Raw genomic sequence first — 27,196 nt, 5'->3', positions numbered from 1 at the left:
ATTAACAGAATTACGAACTAACAGAATTATGAATCTAACCCTATATCACACACAAAAAGATCCCCCGAAATGTCAATTACCCTGCGAGTCGGGTCGGTTCCGGTTACTACAAAATCAACTCAAACACTGTTTGTGAGCCATTTAAAAAGAAATGATTTAAAAAACATTAAAAAAGACAATTACCAGAGTCAAATTTTATTCTTGACAAGAAGTATGAACTGACAGATTTATGAATCTAACCCACACAAACTGTTGCCCCGCAACATTGATTATACTGTGAGTCGGGTCGGATCAGGTAGGCTCAGGTTGCTAAAATGGGCATGGAAAAATGCCCAGGATCCCCTCCATAGCGTACTACACGTCAGCCCATTGCATTTAGCAGGAGTAGCCTATCTTGCTCTGCTATAAGATCTTTGGGTCTGATTAGGAACAGTCAACATGGATTTGTGCCTGGAAGGTCATATTTGACTAATCTTCTTGAATTTTTTGAAGAGGTTACTAGGGAAATTAATGAGGGTAAAGCGGTGGATGTTGTCTATATGGACTTCAGTAAGACCTTTGACAAGGTTCCACATGGAAGGTTGGTTAAGAAGGTTCAATTGTTGGGTATTAATGGTGGAGTAGCAAGATGTATTCAACAGTGGCTGAATGGGAGATGCCAGAGAGTAATGGTGGATGGCTGTTTGTCAGGTAGGAGGCCGGTGACTAGTGCGGTGCCTCAGGGATCTGTGTTGGGTCCACTGTTGTTTGTCATATACATCAATGATCTGGATGATGGTGTGGTAAATTGGATTAGTAAGTATGCAGATGATACTAAGATAGGTGGTGTTGTGGATAATGAAGTACATTTTCAAAGTCTACAGAGAGATTTAGACCATTTGGAAGAGTGGGCTGAAAGATGGCAGATGGAGTTTAATGCTGATAAGTGTGAGGTGCTACATCTTGGCAGGACAAATCAAAATAGGACATACATGGTAAATTGTAGCGAATTGAGGAATGCAGTTGAACAGAGGGATCTAGGAATAACTGTGCATAGTTCCCTGAAGGTGGAATCTCATGTAGATAGGGTGGTAAAGAAAGCTTTTGGTGTGCTGGCCTTTATAAATCAGAGCATTGAGTATAGTAGTTGGGATGTAATGGTCAAATTGTACAAGGCATTGGTGAGGCCAATTCTGGAGTATGGTGTACAATTTTGGTCGCCAAATTATAAGAAAGATGTCAACAAAATAGAGAGAGTACAGAGGAAATTTACGAGAATGTTGCCTGGGTTTCAGCAACTAAGTTACAGAGAAAGGTTGAACAAGTTAGGTGTTTATTCTTTGGAGCGCAGAAGGTTAAGGGGGGACTTGATAGAGGTCTTTAAAAAGATGAGAGGGATAGACAGAGTTGACGTGGATAAGCTTTTTCCATTGAGAGTAGGGATGATTCAAACAAGAGGACATGATTTGAGAATTAAGGGACAGAAGTTTAGGGGTAACATGAGGGGGACTTCTTTACTCAGAGAGTGGTAGCTGTGTGGAATGAGCTTCCAGTGGAAGTGGTGGAGGCCGGCAGGTTTGATTTTATCATTTAAAAATAAATTGGATAGGTATATGGACGGGAAAAGAATGGAGGGTTATGGTCTGAGTGCAGGTAGATGGGACTAGGGCAGAGTAAGTGTTCGGCATGGACTAGAAGGGCCGAGATGGCCTGTTTCCGTGCTGTAATTGTTCTATGGTTATATGGTTATATGATAAAACACTCTCTGCACACACACACACACACACACACACACACACACACACACACACACACACACACACACACACACACACACACACACACACACACACACACACACACACACACACACACACACACACACACACACACACACACACACTGTATATACTGTCCAGCAGCCTGTTGCCATCCATAATTTCTCCCACTTCACATCATGAGAGCGGCTGTGAGTGCTGGAGCACTTTGCCACCCGCTTTCCCTCTGCTGGAAAGCTGTCTTCTCCCATTCTCACCACTGTCAACAATATACCGAGCAACACCATTACCTGGACCTTCACAGTTCGAAATAGTGCAGTATTCCCATCGTTTCAACGGATCAGTGGTGTAGCACCAGGGTCCTGTTGTATCATTGTCCGGATTTCGGCAGAAGTTTTTCTCCAGGTTGGCGTACGGATTACTTTCAGGCGTGTATCTAAATGACAAAGGAGTGTCAAACTGTAATTGAACCCATTGAGACACAAGGAACTGTAGATACTGCAGTTAGATTTAGCTCTTAGGGCCAATGGAATCAAGGGTATGGGGAAAAATCTGGAACGGGGTACAGATTTTGGATGATCAGCCATGATCATATTGAATGGCGATGCTGGCTACTCCTGCACTTATTTTCTATGTTTCTATGTTTCTACTGGTTTACAAAAAAAGACACAAAGTGCTGGAGTAACTCAGCGGATCAGGCAGCATCTTTGGAAAACATGGATAGGCAATGTTTTGGATTTGGACCCTTCTTCAGACTGATTGTGGTGGGGGCATGGGGGCGAAAGCTGGAAATGAGAAGGGGGAGGGGTTTGAAGGCTGATGGTTGGGCAAAGGGTAGAGATGAAAAGTCAAAAGGTGTGAGATAAGCATAGAAGAGGTGAGAAGAATAAAGCTAGCAGATAGAATGTAGGGGTGACAGGACGGGGAGGTGAGAAATGCGTGCACGTCCAAGTGCGGCACAGGGAAAGTGGTGGGGGCGAGGGGGAGAAGAAGGGATTGGAGAATTCAATGTTCACCCAATATGGGGAGAAGGCAGGGATGGGGTACTGATTGTGGATGACCAACCATGATCACATTGAATGGCGGTGCTGGCTCGAAGGGCCGAATGGCCTACTACTGCACCGATTGTCAAAAAAAAATCTAGGTTTCTCTCTACTGACTCGCAGTTTGCAGAAGAGTCTCCAACCATTTGTGTCTATCTTCAGCAAAAAAACTATACATGATTACATTCAAGCCGACCAAAGTGTACAGATACAGGATAAAGGGATGAATGCTGTACGGAACATTGTGGAGAAACCATTTGCTCCTCCTCAAACAATTGCCCCTTGATGTGAGAGATTTATCCAAATCTTAAAAGTAAGGTAAACGAGCAAGTTATATGTGGTTCAACATCCCCCCCCCCCCCCCCCCCCCCCCCCCCCCCCCCACTGCCCCTCCAACCCTCAGGTGTCCAAAATGTAATACAGAATCTGAATTAGGTAATTTGTCATTTGTGTTTTTTGATACTGTGTCATTTTACAAGAATTATGACTTTTAGTGGCAAAGATTAATGACAAACCTAGGCTTGTGTGGCTGCGTGCTGCTCCAACGCTGGCAAGTTCTTCCTGAGAGCGTTTGTGTTGCTGATCCTCTGTAGGTAATCCCATCGCCCGACTTGCATTCCAGAAGAAAAGCTGAGGAAGAGGAGAATAAACCTGTTAGTCAACCGTGTGGCCAAATTACGTTGCATGTAGGCAGCAATAATGGCTCAGTCAACGCTTCCTTTTTACACTCCATTTTACTTCTCCAATGCAAATTTTCCTCAAAGCATGTCGACTTTGAAAAACTCCTCCTCTCTCCGAAGGGAGCACTGTGAGACCCTTTCCCACAGGTCTCCCTCTGTGATTCCTGCTGCTTACCTGCTCTTCCAACTATCACTTAGATCAGTGGTTCCCAACCTTTTTTAGTTCATGGCCCCTTGGGCTCTTTAATTTTTCGGTGCCCCCTCCCCCCATATGACCCCAGTTTGGGAATCACTGACTTAGATCATAGAGACAGACAACAAAGAAACAGGCCCAGCAGCCCAACTTGCCAAACCCGACCAAGATGCCCCCTCCACGCAAACCCTCCTGCTTGTGTTTGGCCCATGACCTTCTAAACTTGCCAGGCTTTGCCCTGCCCCAACCTCTCTTACTCAACTTTTTCACTATCTACTCCTATCAGTCTGAATAAGAGTTTCAACCTGAAATGTACTCTGTCCATCTCCCTCCACATGTTTCCCTCCTGATCCTCTGGGTTCCACCAGCACGTTGTGTTTTGCGCCTCTTCCTTCTTTTTCTCTCATGAATTCTCACTCCCATTCCTATAAGCCTCATGCCTCATGTTTGTTCTAAGGAATCTCCATCCATGTTACAGTGAGGTGGAAGGAAGTGCATTAGTGTCCTTGGTTTTGTCCCAGGCCAGTACCCATAGTGTGAAGGCCCTGGTAACCTTTAGTCTCCTACAATGTACAGTGCAAACTGCTCCCATAGGCTCATAGTCATACAGCACAGAAACAGACCCTTCGGCCCAACATCCATGCTGACCAAGATGGCCTATCCAAGCTATTCCCACATGCTCACATTTGGCACATATCCCTCTAAACCCTTCCTATCCATGTACCTGTCCATGTGTCTTGTAATGCCCAAAACCAGATTTCACTGTATCTAGATACATATGACATTAAAGCATTATTGAACCATAAAATCCCGAACCAGGTACTGCATACTGAGCTCTGGTATGGGGAAGAGATTACCAGTAGGACAGAGGAAGAGGTTCAAGAATGGGCTCAATGCCACATCCATGTTGACGCCTGCGAATCCCAGGCCCACGACCACGGGGGAACGGTGCCATGAACCACGAGTAGCACACAGACGTTGCACGCTAGTCATACAGTATGGAAGCAGGCCCTTCAGCACAGCTAGCTCATACCGACCAAGATGTCACATCTAATCTCATCCCACCTGCCTGCGTTTGGTCAATATCCCTCTAAACCGTCCCTATACATGTGATGGAAGGAGAGCCCCACCTCACTGACTATCCGGCCAACTACCCCATCTGTGGAAGAGCCACACTGGCCTCATTGGATGCCTCAGGACTAGGGGAAGCAAGTCTCTCTCAACCCTGAGGGAGAGTTGAAGGAGTCCCTATTGTGTTGCTGTTCAGTATAGCAAGAGGCAAAGGTGGTGTCTCCAACCAAGGGTGCCAGGTGTTTTGAAAGTGCTGCCAGGGATGGAGGTGGAGGCAAATACGATGGTGGCATTTAAGAGACTTTTGGATATGCACATGGGTTTGCAGGGTTTGCAGGGAATGGAGAGATATGGACCAGGTGCAGACAGATAAGAGTTGGCCTCATGTTCAGCACAGACATTGTGTGCTGAAGAGCCTGTTCTTATGTCGCACTGTTCCATGTTCCATGTTCTATAACTCAACATCCTTCATTGAAAATGAACATCAATCAACTGACAGCACAGTGGGGCAGCTGGTAGAGTTGCTGCCTCACAGCACCAGAGACCCGGGTTCCATCCTGGGTGTCTGCGTGGAGTTTGCACATTTTCCCAGTGATGACGTGGGTTTCCTTTGGCTGTTCCGGTTTCCTCCCTCACATCCTAAAGACAAGTAGGTTAATTGGTCCCTGTCAGTTGCTCGGTGGGCCAAAGGGCTTGTTTCCATCAATCAATCACTCATTTTCAGGTTTTCTTAACCACATCTCAGGGATTTCCAAACTCACTCTTTGGTCGTTACATTACGGATTTCAGATACGGAGAATTCTTGCTTCTATTTGTGATCGATGACCAAGCTTGTTGTTGTTTCCCACACTTACCCCTAGTCCAACACCCTTCACATTTGTGAAGGGGAGACGCAACTCATCCACCTGGCCCAAGATGCCCCATCTAAGCTGGTCACCCATCCAATTTACCCACGTTTGCCCCAATCCCTCCAAACCTTTCCTGCCCACATTCCTGTCCAAGTCTTGCAAGTGTTGTATTTGTACCATAATGGCATTTAAAAGACACTTTGAAAGACACATAGATATGCAGGAAATGCCTAGTGTTGGACTAGGGGTAAGTGTGGAAAACAACAACAGGCTCAGTCATTGATCACAAATAGAAGCAAGAATTCTCCGTATCTGAAATTTGTAATGTAACGGCCAAAGAGTGTGTTTGAAAATTCCTGCCTGATGTTTGTTTGACCTCCCGGGCTGCAAGCAACCTATCAATTGTTGGTCAAACTGCAACTTTCTCCCAGTTAAATATTAATAGCGGCAGTGGAGGTGGGTGAGGGCAGATGGTTGAGGAGGAGGGGCTTGTAAGGAGGGGAGGGCAAACACTGATCGAGCACCGACTGACTGTTGACTTTGTTAAAATTCCTGCACAGAACCTCGGGGACAAGTGCTCAGGCCAAAAGCTGTCAAAAATGATGAGGCAGGAAAAGGGATAGTTTCTGGCCAGGTCTAGTCTCCCCATTTAAGGAAGGATGAGGAGGCTTTAGAGAGCGTGCAGAAGAGAGTTACGAGGATGCCGTTTGGACTAGAGGTATATGCTTCAAGGAGAGGTTGTAATGGCTTGAATTGTTTTCTCTGGAAAGCTGGAAATTGAGGGGAGACCTGACAGAAGTATATAAAATTAGGAGAGGCATCGATTGGGAACCCTTTTCCCAGAGTGGAAATGTCAAATGTTAGTGGCCATAGCTTTAATGTGAGTGGAGCAAAGTTTAAAGCTTATGTGTGAGGCAAGTTTTTCACACAGAGAATGGAGAGTGCCTTGGGTGGTGATGTGTTGGGTGGTGATGGAGGAAGATATGTTCATGGTATTTAAAAGGCTTTTACATTGACACATGGAAATGCAGGGAAAGGATATGGATCACGTGCAGGCAAAGGAAATTAGTTGTTGACGATGTGGGCTGAAGTCCTGTACCTGTGTTATACTATTCTATGTTTTATGTTTATGTACTCGGATAAGTGCAAGGTATTGCATTTTGGGAAGTTAAACCAGGGTTGGACTTTTACAGTGAACAGTAGCACCCTTGGAGTATTGTAGAACAGAGGTAACAAGGAATATGAGTACATAGTTTGCTGAAAGTAGCATATGAGGTAGATGTGGTAAAGGCCTTTGTTATCCTGGTCAGTATTCAGAGTAGAAGTCAGGATATTCAGAGTAGAAGTTGAAACTTTATATTACACTTGTACCAGACTTTGGTGAGGCCGCATTTGGAGTACTATGTTCAGGCTTGGTCACTCTGCTAGAGCAAAGATGCCATTATGGTTTAAGGTGAGAAGGGAAATATTTAAAAGGAACTTGATGGGGATTTTTTTTACACAGAGGGTGGTGGGTATATAGAACGAGCTGCCAGAGGAGGTAGTTGAAGCACTGTTACAGCATTTAAAAGATAAGAAAGGATAAGAGGGAATTGGGCCAAACTTGGGCAAATGGGACTAATTAAATTTTAGTCTGCATGAACGATTTGTGGTGAAGGGCCTGTTTCTAAGCTGCATGACTCTATATTATTTTGCACTTCTTTTGGTTTAGCTTGCAACTTTCCTTTACCTTCTTTCTCATAAAGAAAGCTGTTTGTTTTCCTCATCAACGTCTGCGTGCGCTTGTTATCTGCTGTAATGAAGCACTCCTGTTCCTTCAGGCTGAAGAGGAAAGATCTGGCAAACAGATCAAACTGTGATGAGTCAAGAGTGTGTAAAAGTCATATGTACCGACAACGGAACAATAACATTCTTACATGCAGCCACATTGCAGGCCTGTAAACACAATAACACCCAGCTAATATATAATAAACAAAAAAAGAATAAAAAATCAGGGCAATGGAAGATCAATGAAACACACAAAGTGCTGGAGGAACTCAACAGGTCGGGCTGCATCTCTGGAGAAAAAGGATATGTAACATTTTGGGTCAGGACCCTTCTTAAGATCAGTTGCGACCCGAAATGTCACCTATCCTTTTTCCCCAGAGATGTTGCCTGACCCGCTGAGTTACTCCCGCTCATTGTGTTTATCTTTGGAATTAACCAATATCTGCAGTTCTTTGTTTCTACATAATGGATGGTCAATGTTTTATTTGGGATTCTTCTGCAGACTGAGTCAAGGGTCCCAACCATGAATTGTTGCCTGTATACTCCCTCCGCAGATGTTGCCTGATCCTCCAGCACTTTGTGCTTTAGTCAATTATTTAATTACAAAAACAACAGACAGCCAACCATGTCATCTCTGGGTGCCCGCTCTACCACCCACCAAATGGATCTCAGGGCCTGGCAGACATTGACGCAGAGACAACAACCTGGCTGCCCGACACCCGGCTTGAGATCCAACTATTTCTTTGGGTTATGTTTCATTCGCAAGAAGAAGAAGAATTAATTCTTGAATTGAAGGAAAACCTCCCACCAACAGCAAGGTCATAAAAGATTGGGTATTCAGTCGGGTAAAAAAAATTCTGTCAATACTCCAGGGAGGAATCTTCTGGAACAATTCAAGTTTGCCAATTGCACACAAAATGTGGAGGAATGTAATTTGTTTCACAGGACCTTGGCAGGTTAGAGAAGGTGGCTTTAAAAGAACAGAAGGGGCTGAGTTTAACACAGAATACAAAGTGCTGCAATAACTCAGCAGGTCAGGCAGCACTCTGGAAGATATGGATAGGCGACGTTTTGGATTGGGACTTTTTTTCAGGCTGAGTTTAACCCCTTGCTGCACCTCCTCAATACTCCACACACGCCTCCAGACAGTTCACGGTCTTCTGGTTTGGAAATGCCAGTGCTTCTAAGTACAAAATGTCTGATAGATGTTATTACAGATATAAACAAACTGGTCATACAATATCCTCCCTCTCCCTCCCCCAGCCTAGTCGTCGTACTAGTTTCACTGTTGTTCTGTTGTGTTTCACTGTCCGTATAACCATTGTGGGCACCATCTTTCTTTGATTATCGATACTTTTTGCATATCTTTAATTCATTTGTTCTATATCTCTCTATATCACCATCTATATCTCTCATTTTCCCATTCCCCTGACTCTCAGTCTGAAGAAGGGTCTCGACCCAAAACGTCACTTATTCCTTTTCTCCAGAGATGCTCCAGCTTTTTGTGTCTATCTTTGGTTTAGCCAGCATCTGCGGTTCCTCCCTACACATGCATTATTAGCATGCATTATTACATAGGAAGAAAACTCTACCTGCAAATAAACCGGGTCTCCCTGTCACATTTTACCGCACATTCTTCAACAGAGACCATGGAGAATAACAGTTTTCTGGTAGGTTGAATCCAAGCCCCTTCTGTTTTTACATAGCCGCTCAATGCATCAGCTCTTACTGTGAAAAAAAGGAAGACAATGCGATTTCATGTTTTGTTCATAACAAATTCCTTTGTCACAAAAGCCCCCAATCCCCCCACCCCCCCCCCCCCCCCCCCACCCCCTCCCCCCCCCCCCCATTAATGAATTTTACTCACCGAAACATGGCAAAATCAGGAAAAGGAGTTGGATGCAAGCAAGCATTTCTAATCCAGGTTTCAAACAGCTTGGAAGCCTCTGCTAAGCCTACGGGTCTTAACTACCGACAGAGTGAAGCAGTGAACAAATAGCCGTGGACAGACAATGCAACTTCGCATTGGGAGATAGTGAATCCTTCTCCAAACAAAGAGGTCACAAACTTGCCAACATTCCCCAACCAATCAGACTTCAGCATTTTTTCTGTGAGATGAATCTGGTCACCAAATCCACCTCGGTGTTGGCATCACTTATGTGCTGAGCTGGTTCCACTGTGGAGGTAGGAAGTGCCAAAGATCAGAGGGCATAGCATTAAGGGGCAAGGGCCAAAATTGAAAGGAGGTGTGGGGCAGGCTTCTTACACTGAGGGTGGTGATGCCTGGAACGACCTGCCAAGGGGGGTGGTAGAGGCTGATACTTTATTAAGGGCGGCACAGTTGCACAGCGGTAGAGTTGCTGCCTTACAGTGCCAGAGACGCAGGTTCAATCCTGACTAAATCCTGTATGGAGTCTGTATGTTCTCCCTGTGACCGCATGGGTTTCCTCTGGGTGCTCTGGTTTCCTCCCACACTCCAAAGACATACTGGTTTGTAGGTTAATTGGCACTGTTAATTGCAAATTGTCCTTAGCATGTAGGATAGTGTTAGTGTATGAGGCGATCGGTGGTCGGCGCAGACTCGGTCTGTTACCCAGCTGTATCTCTAAAGTGGCGTTTAACAGTGGAGGAGGATGAGGGGTGATCTGATAAAGGTTTATACAATCATGAGTGGAATAGATAGGGTGAATGTACTCAGAAAGTGGTGGATATATGGCATGGATAGGAACGGTTTAGATCAAGACTTCTACCATTGACTCCATCTCAAGGGCATTGGACTTTGTCTATGGAACTGATGCGCTGCAATGCTGAAAACTATATTCAGCATTCTGTATCTTCCCATTTGCTCTATCTATTGTTCTTTATGTATGTATTTATTTGTATTTGTATTTATGTATGGTATTTTTGATCTGTTTGGATAGCAGGCAAAACAAAGTGTTTCACTGTCTCTGAGTACACATGACAATATTAAACCTAAACTACAGGAATATGTGCCAAATTTGGGCACATGGGACTAGCTTAGATGGGACATCTTGGCTGGCATGGATGAGTTGGGCTGAAGGGCCTGTTTCCATGCTGTATGACTCTAAAAGAGTTAGCGGGGAGGCAGAGAAAAGGCATTCACAGCTGGGGGCCTGGTGTACTGAGAGCGATTTGATATCCTGATGTTTCAGAAAAAAAAAAATAATGGCTCTCTGCACTTCAATGCTGAAGACCATGGTGAGGCAGGACATGGACCATATTGGCAGTAGCTGTTAAGAGACAGGTGCATCTAGAGGCAAATGAGACTAGCTCAGGAAGGCATCCTGGTCAGCATGGAAGAGTTGGGCAAATGGGGCTAGCACAGTATGGCAGCTTAGTCGGCATGAACAAGGCGGGCCGAAGGGTCTATTCGGGCTGTAAAGGTGTGGCATTTAAACATTTTAACAGACGTCTGGGATTTAAACATTTTAAATTCCTTCATCGAGCCACTCAGCACAGCAACATCCCTTTCGGCCCAACTAACCAATGCCAACCAAGGGGCCATCCTTAGTTAGTCCCATTTGCCAATGCTTGGCCCATAATTTCTCCAAATCTTTCCTATCCATGAACTCTACATGTACTGTACTGTACGGAGTCCACACCGACCATCAATCACACTATTCCATTCATACTAGTTCTATGTTATCCCACTTTCTCATCCACTCTTCACACACTAGGGGCAATTTACAGAGGGCCAATGCATGTCTTTGGGATGTGGGAGGAAACCGGAGCACCCAGAGAAAACTAATGCGATTACTGGGAGAACGTGCAAACCCCACACCCGAGGTCAGGATGGAATCCGGGTCTCTGGCGCTGTGAGGCAGCCGCTCTAACCAGTAGTGTCACTGTGCCGCCCAAACACAGATCCCTATGTTAGAGGAAACATTGACACTTAGTGAACAATGATGTTAACGTTCTCAGCAGTTGATTTCGCATGAAATAAGGACCATCTTAACTTTGGAAGCACCATGTATTTGTTGGCGGGTAGAGCTTGGATCTTAATGACAATGTATTGGAACAGTAAGTGTTGCCACCAGCTTTGCAAGTGAATGGCACAGCAATTGATCTGTGCTGACGTACTTTGGCTGTTGTGAAATCTTAGCCTTTAGACTAACCAGATAGGAGCAGGAGTTGGTTTAATGTAACTCCTTAGCAAAGGAAGGGTAATCATTATTTAACCAACTCCCTTCAGTCAACATACAACATAAACACATCTCCACATGCCTGGGGAATAGCTCTTGAATTTCTCAGTTGAGTATTTTTTTAATCAAGTAAGGGGCACGACAGTCAATCCGATGAGTCCTGTGATGGGGCTGGGCACTGTTACATAGAAACATAGAAACATAGAAATTAGGTGCAGGAGTAGGCCATTCGGCCCTTCGAGTCTGCACCGCCATTCAATATGATCATGGCTGATCATCCAACTCAGTATCTCGTACCTGCCTTCTCTCCAACCCCCTGATCCCCTTAGCCACAAGGGCCACATCTAACTCCCTCTTAAATATAGCCAATGAACTGGCCTCAACTACCCTCTGTGGCAGAGAGTTCCAGAGATTCACCACTCTCTGTGTGAAAAAAAGTTCTTCTCATCTCGGTTTTAAAGGATTTCCCCCTTATCCTTAAGCTGTGATCCCTTGTCCTGGACTTCCCTAACATCGGGAACAATCTTCCTGCATCTAGCCTGTCCAACCCCTTAAGAATTTTGTAAGTTTCTATAAGATCCCCTCTCAATCTTCTAAATTCTAGAGAGTATAAACCAAGTTTATCCAGTCTTTCTTCATAAGACAGTCCTGACGTCCCAGGAATCAGTCTGGTGAACCGTCTCTGCACTCCCTCTATGGCAATAATGTCCTTCCTCAGATTTGGAGACCAAAACTGTACGCAATACTCCAGGTGTGGTCTCACCAAGACCCTGTACAACTGCAGTAGAACCTCTCTGCTCCTATACTCAAATCCTTTTGCAATGAAAGCTAACATACCATTCGCTTTCTTTACTGCCTGCTGCACCTGCATGCCTACCTTCAATGACTGGTGTACCATGACACCCAGCTCTCGCTGCATCTCCCCCTTTTCCCAATCGGCCACCATTTAGATAATATGTGATATGTGAATACGTAAAGACTGGGAAAAACACAGTGCTGGAATAACCCAATGGGTCAGGCAGCATCTTTGGAAAACATGGATAGGTGATGTTGAGTTGAGTGTGTAGGAAGGAACTGAAATGCTGCCTTACACCGAAGATAGACACAAAATACAGCATGTAACTCAGCAGGACAGGCAGCATCTCTGGATAGAAGGAATGGGTGACGTTGTCCTATCTGAGACACATGATAATAAACTCTCTTGACTTGACTTGAAATCAGTCTGAACAAGAGTCTTGACCTGAAACGTCATCCATTCCTTCTATCCAGAGATGCTGCCTGTCCCGCTGATTTACTCCAGCATTTTGTGTCAATCTATGATGGTTAGTTGAGGAGTTTAGTTCATGGTCATGGTGAAAAGATTTTGCTACGTGCAAATCAGTCAGCAGAAAGACAATAAATGATTAAAATCAAGCCATCCGCAGTGTACAGATACATGATAAAGGGAATAACTTGATTAACGTTTAGTGCAAGATAGTCCAGTAAATTCTGAAGATGGGTCTCGATCCGAAATGTCACCTATTCCTTTTCTCCAGACACGCTGCCTGACCCGCTGAGTTGCTCCAGCTTTTTGTGCCAAGTCTGATCAAAGATAGTCTGAGGGACTCCAATGAGGTAGATGGTAGCTCAGGACTACTCTCTAGTTATCGATAGAATGGTTCAGTTGCCTGATAACAGTTGGGAAGAAACTGTCCCTGAATTTGGAAATATGCATTTTCAAATTTCTGTACCTCTTGCCTGATGGGAGAAGGGAGAACAGGGGGTGTCCAGGGTGAAACTGGTCGTTGATTATGCTGGTGGTCTTGCTGAGGCAGCATGAGGTGTAGATGGAGTTAATGGAAGGGAAGCTGGTTTGTGGAATGGTCTGGGGTGCGCCCACAATTCTCTGCAGTTTCGGGTCTGAAGAATGGTCTCGATCCGAAACATTGCATACCATGTCCTCCAGAGCTGATACCTGACCTGCTGAGTTACACGCTGATAATTTGCTAATTGGGGATGTGATTAGGTTTGGCAATACTCTACTAGACTGTTTGTAAGAAAAGAGTTTCACTGTGCATTGGCACTTCGCACATTGAGAACAATGACCAGCACTTTGTTGTGGTTTCTTTAAATCGGCATCTGCAGTTCCTCATGTTTACATAAAGACAGGAGATAGGCCATTCAGCCTGGGGCTGTGCTATCATTCAAGCTGTTCACAGCTGTCCATGGCTGTGTCCTCAGTCAGAACGCATAGCCTTCTGTTCTACAGGTTTAAGGCTGCATAGACAGGGGGAATCAAGAACTAGAGGATGTAGGTTTCAGGTGAGAGGGGAAAGAATTATGAGTGGTGGGTATATGGAATGAGTTGCTGGAGGAAGTGGTTGAAGAAGATAACTTTCCTATCCATGCCCTGTCCAATTGTAACAGCATTTAAGAGACATTTGGACAACTCCGAGTTGGCACCTGAAACATGGCGACTCTTGTGTACTTCCTCAGTGGAATCTACTTACACTCTTGTACCTTAGTATGATTGTGCTTAATGTATAGTAAGACTGTTACTGAACTGTATGCAAAATTAATGTTTCCAGAAGTGGGAGAGTCTAGGACCAGAGGGCACAGCCTCAGAATAAAAGGACCTACTTTTAGAATGGAGATGAGCAATAATTTCTTTAGTCAGAGGGTGATGAATCTGTGGAATACATTTCCATAGAATGAAGTGGAGGCCAAAGATAGACAAAAAGTGTGGGAGTAACTCAGCGGATCAGGCAGCATCTCTGGAGAGAAAGGATGGGTGATGCTTTTGGTCAGGACCCTTCTTCAGAATGAAAGAAGGAGATGGGAGGTGGGCAGTGGGAATGGTGTGGGGTGGGGAGGGGGGGTGGATTGAAGAGCTGGAGGGGTGGATTGAAGAGCTGGAGGCAAGAAAAGACCGGACCAATTAAGGCTGGCCACTTCAGCAGGGCTGTGGAGGTTAATTTATTAGGTGTTTTTAAATCGGAGAGTGATAGATTCTTGGTTAGTAATGGTGTCAAAGGTTATGGGAGAAGGTAGGAGAATGGGTTTGAGAGGGAAAAATAGATCAGCCATGATTGAATGGCATGGGACTCGGTGGGTTGAAAGGCCTAATTCTGCTCCTATGCCTTATGATCTTTCACAAAAAAGGATTTTACTGTATCTAGGTATTTGTGACAATAAAGTAACATTGAATCATTGAAGAAAGAAAACAAAGTGCAGGATGAAAGGGTCCTTCACAGGTTGATAGGATCCAACCTGTGGTTACTGTAGGGTCAGTGCTTTGCCCCAAAGCTGAGATTCCCCCCCTATGCAGGAGTTTGATCGCCCCGACGAGGAGGCCCGCCGCTGGCTACGGCAGTAAGATCGCCCCATCAACGGAAGGTTAGAGGCCCCCGACCGGCGGAGGACAAAGATGGGAGAGATTAGACTTTTTTTCGCCTTCCATCATGGTGAGGAATGCGGAGGAGTCGCTGAGGTGGATGTTCATGTTAAAATATATTTTGTGTGTTCTGTTGCTTTTTATTGGTATGACTATATAGCAAATCAAATTCCTCATATGTTGCAAAACATACTTGGCTAATAAAATATGATTATGATTATGATTATGATTATGATTATGATAATGATTTTCAGAATCCATAATTTAGTTTAAGTTTCTTCAGTTTAAAGATGCAGCGTTGGAAACAGGCCCTTCGGCTAACCGAGTCCATGCCAACCAACGATAGCGCCGTACACTAGCATTATCCTACACACTAGGGATAAGTTACAATTTTTACCAAAGCCAATTAACCTACAAACCTGCACGTTTTGGAACGTGGGAGGAAACCAGAGCACCCGGGGAAAACCCACGTGATCACAGGGAGAACGTACAAACTGTGCACAGACGGCCCCCATAGTCAGGATTGAACCCAGGTCTCTGGCAATGTAAATCAGCAACTCGATCACTGTGCCGCCCTTATAGCATTGCTTTGGCGGAGGGATTCAAATTTGGTGACATAAAAACAAATGAGAATATCAAGGATACAAAGAGGTTTCACGGGGAAAGAGTTAGGCAGGGTGAAAAGGCAAAACCATGATGGACAGGACAGTGTGGGGACAAATGAGTTCTCCCACTTCAGTGGAAAAAAAGATTTTGTAAATGGTGAGACATTGTGAAACACTGTTGTTCAAACAGAACACGATGAACTCATGCACAAATCACAGAGAGCTAACATGCAGCCTTGGAAAGGTGGATGACCTTCACTGTGGGGAGGATGTGAGAGTCAGAGAAGTGATGTGGGACATACACAGGGAGACCACTCCTGGTGTATAGGGAACATTTCTGTCTTTCCCACAGTAAGATGCTGCAAAGCTTCACCAGACAGTTCCCTGAGATGGCGTCTGCCTTATTGAGGAGACGTTGGGATGCATTGAACAAATAAATTATGCTTAGAGGGCTCGACAGTGTTGATTCAGGAAAATGTGTTTCTTCTAACTAAGGAGGTGGATTTAAGGGTACTTCCATAAGCAAGGGTACTGCCCGATTCACCTCTACCCCACAGCGGACATTGGACTTCGTCTCTGGAAGTGTTGTACTTCAATGCTGAGAATTATATTCTGCACTCTGCATTGTTCCCTTCTCTCTACCTATTGGACTTGAGTTTGGCTTGATTGTATTACAGGGCAGCACAGTAATGGAATGGTAGAGTTCCTGCCTTACCAGCACCAGAGACCCAGGTTTGATCCTGATTACGTGCGCTGCCTGTATGGAGTTTGTACGTTCTCTCTATGGTTTTCTCCAGGTGCACAGGTTTCCTCCCACCATCTGAAGACGTATTGGTTTGTAGGTTAATTGGCTTCAGTAAGTTGTAAAATTGTCCCTAGTATGTAGGATAGTGTTAGTGTATGGGATGATCGCTGGTCAGCACGAATTTGGTGGGCCAAAGGGCCTGTTTGAGCTGTATCTCTAAAGTCTATTTATGTATAGTATTATCAGATCTGATTGGACAGCATGCAAAATAAAGCTTTTCACTGTACCTTGGTTCACATGACAATAATAAACCAAACCCAATAACTAACCTCCTTCAGTTCATTGAAGATTTTGTTTCTTATATTCCTATTTTACATCCTCATACCTCACTCTCAAGAAAGCGCCAAGGGGAATTTCTCATTGAACCCACAATTGTTTAGTTTAGTTTAAAGAGGTAGTGTGGAAACAAGCCCTTCAGCCCGCTGAATCGACACAGACGATCGATCACCCGTTCACACTAGTTCTATGTTATCCCACTTTATCATCCACTCCCTGCACACTAAGGGCCAATTAACCTTCAAACCGGCTCATCTTTGGGATGTGGGAGGAAACTGGAGTACCCGGAGGAAACCCATGTGGTCACAGGGAGAATGTGCAAACTCCACACAGGCAGCACTCGACGTCAGGATCGAACCCGTGTCTCTGCAGAGAGGCAGCAGCTCTACCTGCTGCATCACTGTGCCACCCATGTTTGAGCGCCCTTGCCTTCATGTCCTCGACCACAACAGGAGGTGGTTTCTAGGCTGGACCAGTGTCTGCTGGGGCTAGCACAGTAACATTCAAGGGCAACCCGACAAGGTGGGACTTTTGATATTAGATTCAGGGGCGGAAAATTGGGGATTTAAATGGAAGATCCTAGTACAACAACATAAGTGGGAAAGATATTATTGCAGCCTCGATGGACTTTGACAACTAAAAGTAAACATGTTTGCTGACCCCCGAGGCAACCTTGGGTTTGCTCACCCTGTGTGGAAAGATTTAATCAGTAAACCCATTGATAATCCAAATTAAGAAACTACTGGGCAACAAAGTGAGTTGTTTGTTGGGCTTCACGGTTGAGAAAACATGGGGTTTAGTTTAGTGATACAGCATGGAAATAGGATATTCCGCCCACCAAGTCCACGTATACCATCAATCACTCGTTCACACAAGTTCTGTGTTATCCCATTTTTACATCCACTCCTTACACACTCGGGGCAATTTACAGAGGCCAATTAACCTGCAAAACTCGGACGTCTTTGGGATGTGGGAGGACACTGGAATATCTGGATGTAAGTCAAGTGGTCACAGGGAGAACATGCAAAGTCCACACAGACAGCATCCGAGGTCAGTATGTAACCCAGAACTCTGGTGCTTTACCAGCTGTTTTTGAAACATTCTGTTCCCTCTTACAGAATCAACTCTACCTTACATTTTAAGAGTTTCCTTGGTACAATAACATTGTGTGTTCCCTGTCCGTGGCCTTTCTTGCCCATTGTAGATCTCCTCCTGTTTACCGTTTGAGTTGGCCTTTTTCCCCAGCTTGCCAAAGTGGCTGAGTGGCTTCTCCCAGGGTGATTCGAGGGAACAAGCAGGCACATGGTACTCCACAAGACACAAAGTGCTGGAGTAACTCAGCGGGTCAGACAGCATCTCTAGACAATATTGGTAGATGATGTTTTGGGTCTGGGTAGAGAGCAGGAAAGTGATGTTGGGGCCAGGACTAATTGATTGATTGATTGACACAGCATGGAAACGGGCCCTTCGTCCCACCAAGTCCATGCCAACCATCGATTAATCATTCACAGTTCTATGTTTTCCCACTTTTACATCAAACCTCTGCACACGAGGGGCAGTTTACACAGGCCAATTAGTCTCCAAACCTGCACGTCTTTGGAATGTGGAAGGAAACCAGAGCACCTGGAGGAAACCTATGGGGTCACAGGGAGTACGTGCAAACTCCACACAGACAGCACCGGAGGTCAGGACTGAACTCGGGTGCAGTCTGTGTGGAGTTTGCACATGACCTTAGGTCATGTGAGGATGCAGCTTACCCGCTGCACATTCTGCTTCTGTCATTTGCAAATGGGTTAGGGTGCAATAGAGATAACATTCTCAACAGCCATCGAAGCTGCTTGGAACAGTGGAGACCACCCACCATACCCTGGTGCTCTGCACAATCTGGAATGTCAGTACTCATTTAACACTTTTACCAATTTTGTTGTTACTAAACTTCAGTGAAGACCAGTGATGCACTTTCAACTGTTTACTATCTGTTATTTGCATGAAACATTGCAAATACCCATAGATCATCAACGAGCCAGTTAACTATTTTTATTTCAATCCAAAAGCACAAGTTAAAGTTTTGCAAGAATATGGGTCTTCAGTTAGTCAAAGTCACACAGTACAGAGACAGGCCCTTTGGCCCAACTCGTCCAAGCTGATCCCATTCCTCATGTTTGACCCATATCCTTCAAAATATTTACTATCCATATACCTGTTTTCTTTTAAATGTTGTTGTTGCACCTACCTCAACTACCTCTTTTCGTAGCTCGTTCCATACAACTACCATCCTCTGTATGAAAATGCTGCCCCTCAGCTTCCTATTAAATCTTTCCCCTCTCACCTAAACCTATGTCCTCTGGAACTTGATTCTGCATGACCCTGGGAAAAAGATATTGTGCATTCACTCCATCTATACCCCTCATGATTTTGTACACCTCCATAAGATCACCCCTCAGCCTCCTGTGCTCCAAGGAATAAAGTCTCAGCCTGCCCAACCTCTCCCTAAGGGCCTACAATTCCTGGCAACATCCTCGTAAATCTTTTCTGTGCTCGTTCCAGTTTAATGGTATACAGTATTTCCTATGGCAGGGTGACCAAAACTGAATACAGTACTTCCAGTGCGGCTTCACCAACATGTTGCACAACTTTAACATAACGTTCCAAAATGGACGATCGTGGCATTCAAGAGGCTTTCATGGATATGCAGAAAAAGGAGGGATATGGATTACGTGCAGGCAGAGATTAATTTAACATGGTATCATATTCAGCACGGATACAGTGGGCCGAAGGGCCTGGTCCTGTGCTGTACTGTTCTATGAACTAGAAATGAATATGAAAGAAGTAAGAGCGTTTATAAGCTTGCAGCAAAGAGTGCTGCAAAAAATAAATTCCATTGAGATAATGAAAATAGGAAATTGATTGATTGAAAGATACAGCATGGATCTAGTAGCGTGGATAGGGGAGAACCAGTGGATGTGGTGTATCTGGACTTCCAGAAGGCTTTCGACAAGGTCCCACATAAGAGATTAGTATACAAACTTAAAGCACATGGCATTGGGGGGGGGTCAGTATTGATGTGGATAGAGAACTGGCTGGCAAACAGGAAGCAAAGAGTAGGAGTAAACGGGTCCTTTTCACAATGGCAGGCAGTGACTAGTGGGGTACCGCAAGGCTCATTGCTGGGACCCCAGCTATTTACAATATATATTAATGATCTGGATGAGGGAATTGAAGGCAATATCTCCAAGTTTGCGGATGACACTAAGCTGGGGGGCAGTGTTAGCTGTGAGAGGATGCTAGGAGACTGCAAGGTGACTTGGATAGGCTGGGTGAGTTTGCAATGTTTGGCAGATGCAGTATAATGTGGATAAATGTGAGGTTATCCATTTTGGTGGCAAAAACAGGAAAGCAGATTATTATCTAAATGGTGGCCGATTGGGAAAGGGGGAGATGCAGCGAGACCTGGGTGTCATGGTACACCAGTCATTGAAGGTAGGCATGCAGGTGCAGCAGGCAGTAAAGAAAGCGAATGGTATGTTAGCTTTCATTGCAAAAGGATTTGAGTATAGGAGCAGAGAGGTTCTACTGCAGTTGTACAGGGTCTTGGTGAGACCACACCTGGAGTATTGCGTACAGTTTTGGTCTCCAAATCTGAGGAAGGACATTATTGCCATAGAGGGAGTGCAGAGACGGTTCACCAGACTGATTCCTGGGATGTCAGGACTGTCTTATGAAGAAAGACTGGATAGACTTGGTTTATACTCTCTAGAATTTAGAAGATTGAGAGGGGATCTTATAGAAACTTACAAAATTCTTAAGGGGTTGGACAGGCTAGATGCAGGAAGATTGTTCCCGATGTTAGGGAAGTCCAGGACAAGGGGTCACAGCTTAAGGATAAGGGGGAAATCCTTTAAAAACCGAGATGAGAAGAACTTTTTTCACACAGAGAGTGGTGAATCTCTGGAACTCTCTGCCACAGAGGGTAGTTGAGGCCAGTTCATTGGCTATATTTAAGAGGGAGTTAGATGTGGCCCTTGTGGCTAAGAGGATCAGGGGGTATGGAGAGAAGGCAGGTACGGGATACTGAGTTGGATGATCAGCCATGATCATATTGAATGGCGGTGCAGGCTCGAAGGGCCGAATGGCCTACTCCTGCACCTAATTTCTATGTTTCTATGTTTCTATGAAATAGGCCATTCAACCCACCAAGTCCACGCTGACCATCGATCCCAAATGTTCACACTAGTTCTGTGGTTTACCCCCTACACACTAGGGAAAAATTTCATGGCCAATTAACCTACAAACCTGCATGACTTTGGAATGTGTGAGGAATCCCAGGCAGTCGCAGGAAGAACGTGCAAACTCCACACAGACAGGATCAAACTAAGATCTCAGGAACAGTGAGGCAGCGGCTCTACTAGTTGCACCAGTGTGAAGCCCATTATTTGGGAAAAAATGAAAGCGCTGCGGAATTGAACGCTGAATTGGCTTCTGCTGCCAATGCAGAGGACAAGGTGGCCCAGTGTTTGATAGGCAACTGCTAGTAAATCCTAGATTTTCCATGCATGCTGAGTGGAAGGAGGGATTCCTGGGTTTCCAGGTGGATAAGTGGTGCCTACCTGTTGCTACACTACTGACTGAGGTCAGTGGGGTAGCTGGTCCATTGTGAAGCAGGGATCCCATATCCTTCCTGTCCTCCAGCTGGGTGACAGGTGGCAACACTGCCTGGCGAGTGGGCACAGGAGAAGGTACTAGACGGGCTGGCAACGAATGGGTGTGTTATGCCTGCTTTGAGGAGCGTCAAAAGTTTCTATTGCAAGACACAAAATGCTGGCGTAACTTAGCGGGTCAGGTAGCATCTCTGGACAAAGGGAATAGGTGACAATTTGGGTTGAGACCCTCCTTCAGATCCAGTAGGAACAATCTGAAGAAGGGTCTTGGCCCGAAACATCACTTATTCCTTTTCTTCAGAGATGCTGTTTGACCCACTGAATTACTCCAGCAATTTGTGTCTATCTTCGGTGTAAACCAGCATTTGTAGTTTCTTCCCACACAGCTTCTATTGCAAGTTGAAATCCTGGGGTTAGAAATGGCAGCTTCTGTCAATAGGAAGCAATGGCGCATTTCTCCAAGCTAGTGTGGGTGCCGTGGGGCTGAGGGATCAATGTTAGAGTAGGGAGAGGGAGAATAAGGACTGAAGGCCCAGAGTCTGGAGGAAAGGGGATAGGGGCCAATGCTCAAGGTGTGTCTTGAGAAGAGGCCCTGAGGAGGCTCATGCTTGAGTTGGGGATGGAGGGTGCATGGAGTGATTGATGTGTGATGGGGAAGGGAGCATGGATAACAGGTTTCCAGTCAGGGATGGGAAGTCATTGGGTCAGAGCATTGTGGGGGAGATTGGGATCGGCACAAGATGTGGTTGGAAGTTGATTATTCTGAGTTGGAACCCCATGACGTCCAGTGGGGAAATATTAGGATGCGGTTTGAGGTACGTCATGTTATTTAAACTCGGAATGTTCAAGTTTCAGCCCACAGTGTTGAAGAATACCATGTCAAATCGAATTTCCCCTCAGGCCACCTCAAGTTGTCCATGGCAGCTTCTCAGACAGGAAAAACCATCCAGCAGGGGAGGGAGCCAGCTGTGGGAGACACAGTTTAGACAAATCTTGTTAATATCTGTTTTATTAAGCAATTATCTTTATACTTTAAATACCAGCTACTTTATTTTTCAGATAGACACAAAAAGCTGGAATAAGCAATTTTATTTTAAATAGTTTTGTGAAAATTTCAAATATTTCATTCCAGAATTTTGGGAATTTTATACAAAAAACAAAAGAGTGCGCTATGGTAGCTTCTTGAGGCTGACATTTATCACAAATGGGTGGGACGTTAGGGAAAAGTTTATTTATTTACGTTTTTGAATAGTATAGTCTATGTAATGTTTAGAATTGAATTATAGTATGTCTTACATTGATCGAGCAGTTATGCACATATAGTAAGTGTTTATCCCAGCTCTTTTTTTGAAATTTTTATAGCTAGTTCTTGTTCCCAGTCTCTTCTAATACCGTCAGTTGTAGGTATTTCTATATTTAAAATAGTGTTATATAAGTATACATTAGGTTTGCTGATTCGGCCTTTGTCTTCATTGCTTCGTTCAGTAAGTCTGGAGGCATGTTATGATAGTCTTTTGTGTATTTTTTCAGATAGTCACACATTTGAAGATATTTAAAATATTGATTATTTCTCAAATTATATTTCAGTTGTAATTGTTGAAATGATAATAATTTTCCAAATTCATACAAGTCTCCGATCGTTTTGATTCCTATTCTTTCCCATTGTGTAAATGATTTATCTATAGTAGAAGGTTTAAACGACGGATTATTGACTATTGGCGATAAAAGAGATAGATTTCTTAATTTTAGATTCTGTTTTATTTGTTTCCAAGTTCTAATTGTGCTATGTATAATTGGATTTTTATTGTAATTTTTGTTATTCAGATTCATTGGTGAGAGGAGAGTCGCTCCTATATTGCATGGAGAGCAGTCCTCTCTCTCCATTACAATCTAGTCCACCTGCTGGGCAGAGTTGTCCAGCAGGTGAATCATATTTTTAATATTTACTGCTCAATTATAGTACATAAAGCTAGGGAGTGCTAGACCACCCAGCTCTTTGGGTTTACTCAGGTATGTTATTTGTATTCTGTGGGATTTATAGTCCCATATAAAATTTGTAATGTCTGAGTCCAGTTTTTTGAAAAACTTTTTTGGAAGATATATAGGGATTGATTGAAATAGATATAGGATTTGTGGTAGAAAGATCATTTTTATAGCAATTATTCGACCTATTAAAGACATCGGGAGCGTTTTCCAGAATTTGATTAGAGTATTTAGTTTCTTAAGTAAGGGACTATAATTGGCAATAAACATAGCATGATAGTTTCTAGTAATTTCAATTCCCAAATATTAAAATTTTTCTGTGTCTATTTTAAAGGGGAATTTTAAGAGATGTGTTGAGTCTTTCGGGTTTTATCGACATAATTTCACTTTTGTTCCAATTTATTCTGTATCCTGAGAAAGATCCAAAGTCCTCAATTAGATTTAGTATGTTTGGTATACTAATTTGGGGTTTTGTGATGTACAGTAGTACATCGTCTGCATATAAAGATATTATGTTATTTGAATATTTTGTATTATAACCGTAAATATCCGGGTGTGTTCTGATTCTTTCGGCTAAAGGTTCAATTACCAGAGCAAATAACAACGGTGATAATGAACATCCTTGTCTATTGCGCCTTGATAATTGGAATTTCGTAGATAGTATATTATTAGTTAATATTCTAGCCATAGGTTTGTTATATAATAATTTTATCCATGCGATGAAGTTCTCTCCCATTTGAAATTTTTGCAATACTTTGATCATATAAGCCCATTCTACTTGATCAAATGCTTTTTCTGCGTCCAATGAAATGATTGATAACTCTTGTTCTTGAGGTTTGTGTGAATGCATTATGTTAAGCAGGCGTCTCAGGTTATTAAATGAGTGTCTCTTGGGTATAAATCCCGTTTGATCCTCGTTTATTAATTTACTAACATATTTACTTAGTCTTCTAGCTAGTGTTTCGCTAATATTTTTTGATCCGTATTTAACAATGCAATAGCTCTGTATGAGCCTGGTTCTTCTATGTCTTTATCTTTTTTAAGTATTAATGTAATCGTTGATTCTGCTAGTGTTTCAGGTAGGATTTGTTCTTTAAAAGCATATGTATACATTTTCTGTAAACGTGGTGTAACTATGTTGTAAATAATTTTATAAAATTCATTACTGAATCCGTCTGGTCCTGGTGTTTTTCCATTTTTTAGTGTGTTTATTGTGTCTTCTATTTCCTTAGATGTAATTTGTGCTCCCAGTTCCTCTTGTTCCTTCAATTCTAGTTTTGGAAGATTACAGTTGTCCAGGAACTCTGAAACTTTATTATTGTATGTTAGCGTTTTGGATGTGTATAAATTCTGGTAAAATTCAGCAAATCTTTTATTGATATCATTGGGCATCCAGTAGGGGAGGGAGCCAGCTGTGGGGGACACAGTTTAGGAAAATCTTGTTAATATCTGTTTTATTAAGCAATTATCTTTATTCTTTGAATACCAGCAACTTTATTTTTCAACAGAAAAATTGTTTTAAGATAGACACAAAAAGCTGGAATAACTCAGCGGGCCAGACTGCATCTCTGGAGAAAATTATGGGTGATATTTCAGGATCCTTTTCTATACTTTTAAAATCTTTGGTTGTTTATTTAGGGGCTTCCGATCACCTGAGGGATGCTATCGACTCTTGCTTTCTCTGAAATGGCGGCTATACTCTGAAATGAGTATTCACTCCCACAGTTAAAAAAAAGTCAAAGTTCTTTCACAGACGAATGATACTCTAAATCCTTCCTCTCTCATATGCGCTTAGGCTTCTGAAGGAAGCAGCTGGTTGGAAAGAAACCATCTCTGGAAATGCTGCTCCGTAAATGACCAGGATTCTCCTGGCAAACCAATAGATACAATGAATTCCAGATGCTGCTTTACAAAAAAAAGGACACAAAGTGCTGCAGTAACTCAGGTGGTCAGGCAGCATCTCTGCAGAACATGGAAAGGTGACATTTCGACTCGAGATTTTCTTCCCACTCAAGAATCCTGACCCAAAATCCAGAGATGCTGCCTGACCCGCTGAGTTACTGAGTTAAGGCCCTGCCCACTATCCCGATTTACTCACAAATTCTACCGAGTTGTCCCCTTGATTCACACTCGAAGGATTGCGGTAATAGCCAACCGTAGGTACTCGGGGCTATTTTCTTTTACTCGTGGACATTTTTCAACATGCTGAAAAAACGACCCGGCTTACCTGATGCCCCGAGTACCTATGGCTGGCATTACGAGCTGCTATGAAATGTCTACGGACTCCAACGGCCTCGCTACGGACGCGCAACGGGCATTCTCCGAGTTTGAGTCAAGGGGAAAACTCAGGATAATTCGTGAGTAACTCGGGCAAGTGGGACAGGGCCTTTACTGATTTTTTTCTTATTCAATTTCCAGATCTGAACTTCACAGGCAAAACAACCATTCACTGCCCTTCCCTAATTGCATGGAACATAGAACTGTACAGCACAGGAACAGGGCCTTCGGTCCACACTGTCAGTTCCAAACATGATGCCAAAATAAACTAATCTCTGCCTGCACATGATCATATCCCTCTATTCCCTGCATATCCATGTGCCTATCTAATGGCCTCTTAAATGCCACTTTCATATCTATTCCCACCATCAGTCCAGGCAGCGTGTTCCAGGCACCCAACCAGTCTGTGTAAGAAACTTGCATCCGCTTTAAACATTGGCCCCTCCATTACCTTTTAGAAGTGATAAGCTGCCTGTTGTATTACAGTGCTGTATTGTTTCATATTTGTTTCAGAATGCTTCAATCTATAATAACTGAAAATTTATTTCAGTTCTCATAATGTTTAAGAAAGTTATAGGCTTTTGACTGTCCTCGATCACAGCTTTTGTGTTAAGTCAATAGAAAAGCAATAGGGAACAAGATGCTAATTTCCAAGTATGAAAATGACCATAACTTTTTTAATACTGAAGATATGAAAGTGAATTAGGTGTCAAATTAAACTTCTTTTTATTCAGATTCAGATTCAGATTCAACTTTAATTGTCATTGTCAGTGTACAGTACAGAGACAACAAAATGCAGTTAGCATCTCCCTGGAAGAGCGACATAGAATATGATTTCAATAAATAAATCTATTTACATGTATACAGACATAGTGTTTTTCCTGTGGGAGGAGTGTCCGGGGGGGGGATGATTGGCAGTCACCGAGGTACATTGTTGAGTAGTGTGACAGCCGCAGGGAAGAAGCTGTTCCTGGACCTGCTGGTCCGGCAATGGAGAGACCTGTAGCGCCTCCCGGATGGTAGGAGGATAAACAGTCCATGGTTGGGGTGAGAGCAGTCCTTGGCGATGCTAAGCACCTTCCACAGACAATGCTTGCTTTGGACAGACTCAATGGAGGGGAGCGAAGAACCGGTGATGCGTTCGGCAATTTTCACCACCCTCTGCAGTGCTTTCCGGTTGGAGACAGAGCAGTTGCCATACAATACTGTGATACAGTTAGTAAGGATGCTCTCGATGGTGCAGCGGTAGAAGTTCACCAGGATCTGAGGATACAGATGGACCTTCTTCAGTCTCCTCAGGAAGAAGAGACGCTGGTGAGCCTTCTTGACCAGAGTTGAGGTATTGTGGGTCCTAGAGAGGCCATCGGAGATGTTGACCCCCCAGGAACCTGAAGCTGGAAACACGTTCCACCTCCGTCCCGTTGATGTGGATGGGGGTGTGCGTGCTGCCCCTAGACTTCCTGAAGTCTACAATGAGCTCTTTGGTCTTCTTGGAGTTAAGGGCCAGGTTGTTGTCAGCGCACCATGCTGCTAGGAGCTGGACCTCCACCCTATAGGTCGACTCATCGTTGTTGCTGATGAGACCAATCACAATTGTATCATCTGCATACTTGATGATGGTGTTAGTACCATGTACAGGTGTGCAGTCGTAGGTGAAGAGGGAGTAGAGGAGGGGGCTCAGCACGCAGCCCTGTGGA

At 43.9% G+C, this 27,196-nt stretch overlaps 1 protein-coding gene across 1 annotated transcript in view; it reads right to left on the bottom strand.

Annotated features, from left to right (window-relative positions):
- Positions 1-9,386, bottom strand: part of plg (plasminogen) — a 50,026-nt gene extending 40,640 nt beyond the window's left edge. The window contains 5 exon segments of the mRNA XM_055639436.1: positions 2,048-2,193; positions 3,316-3,430; positions 7,322-7,428; positions 8,952-9,087; positions 9,227-9,386. Of these exon segments, the coding sequence (XP_055495411.1) occupies positions 2,048-2,193; positions 3,316-3,430; positions 7,322-7,428; positions 8,952-9,087; positions 9,227-9,272 (550 nt within the window). The 5' untranslated portion in view covers positions 9,273-9,386.
- Between the last annotated feature and the right edge of the window lie 17,810 nt (positions 9,387-27,196).

Source organism: Leucoraja erinacea, chromosome 8, assembly GCF_028641065.1.
Source record: "Leucoraja erinacea ecotype New England chromosome 8, Leri_hhj_1, whole genome shotgun sequence".
Taxonomy (NCBI): Eukaryota; Metazoa; Chordata; class Chondrichthyes; order Rajiformes; family Rajidae; genus Leucoraja; species Leucoraja erinaceus.
This window is presented reverse-complemented; position numbering and strand designations above follow the sequence as displayed.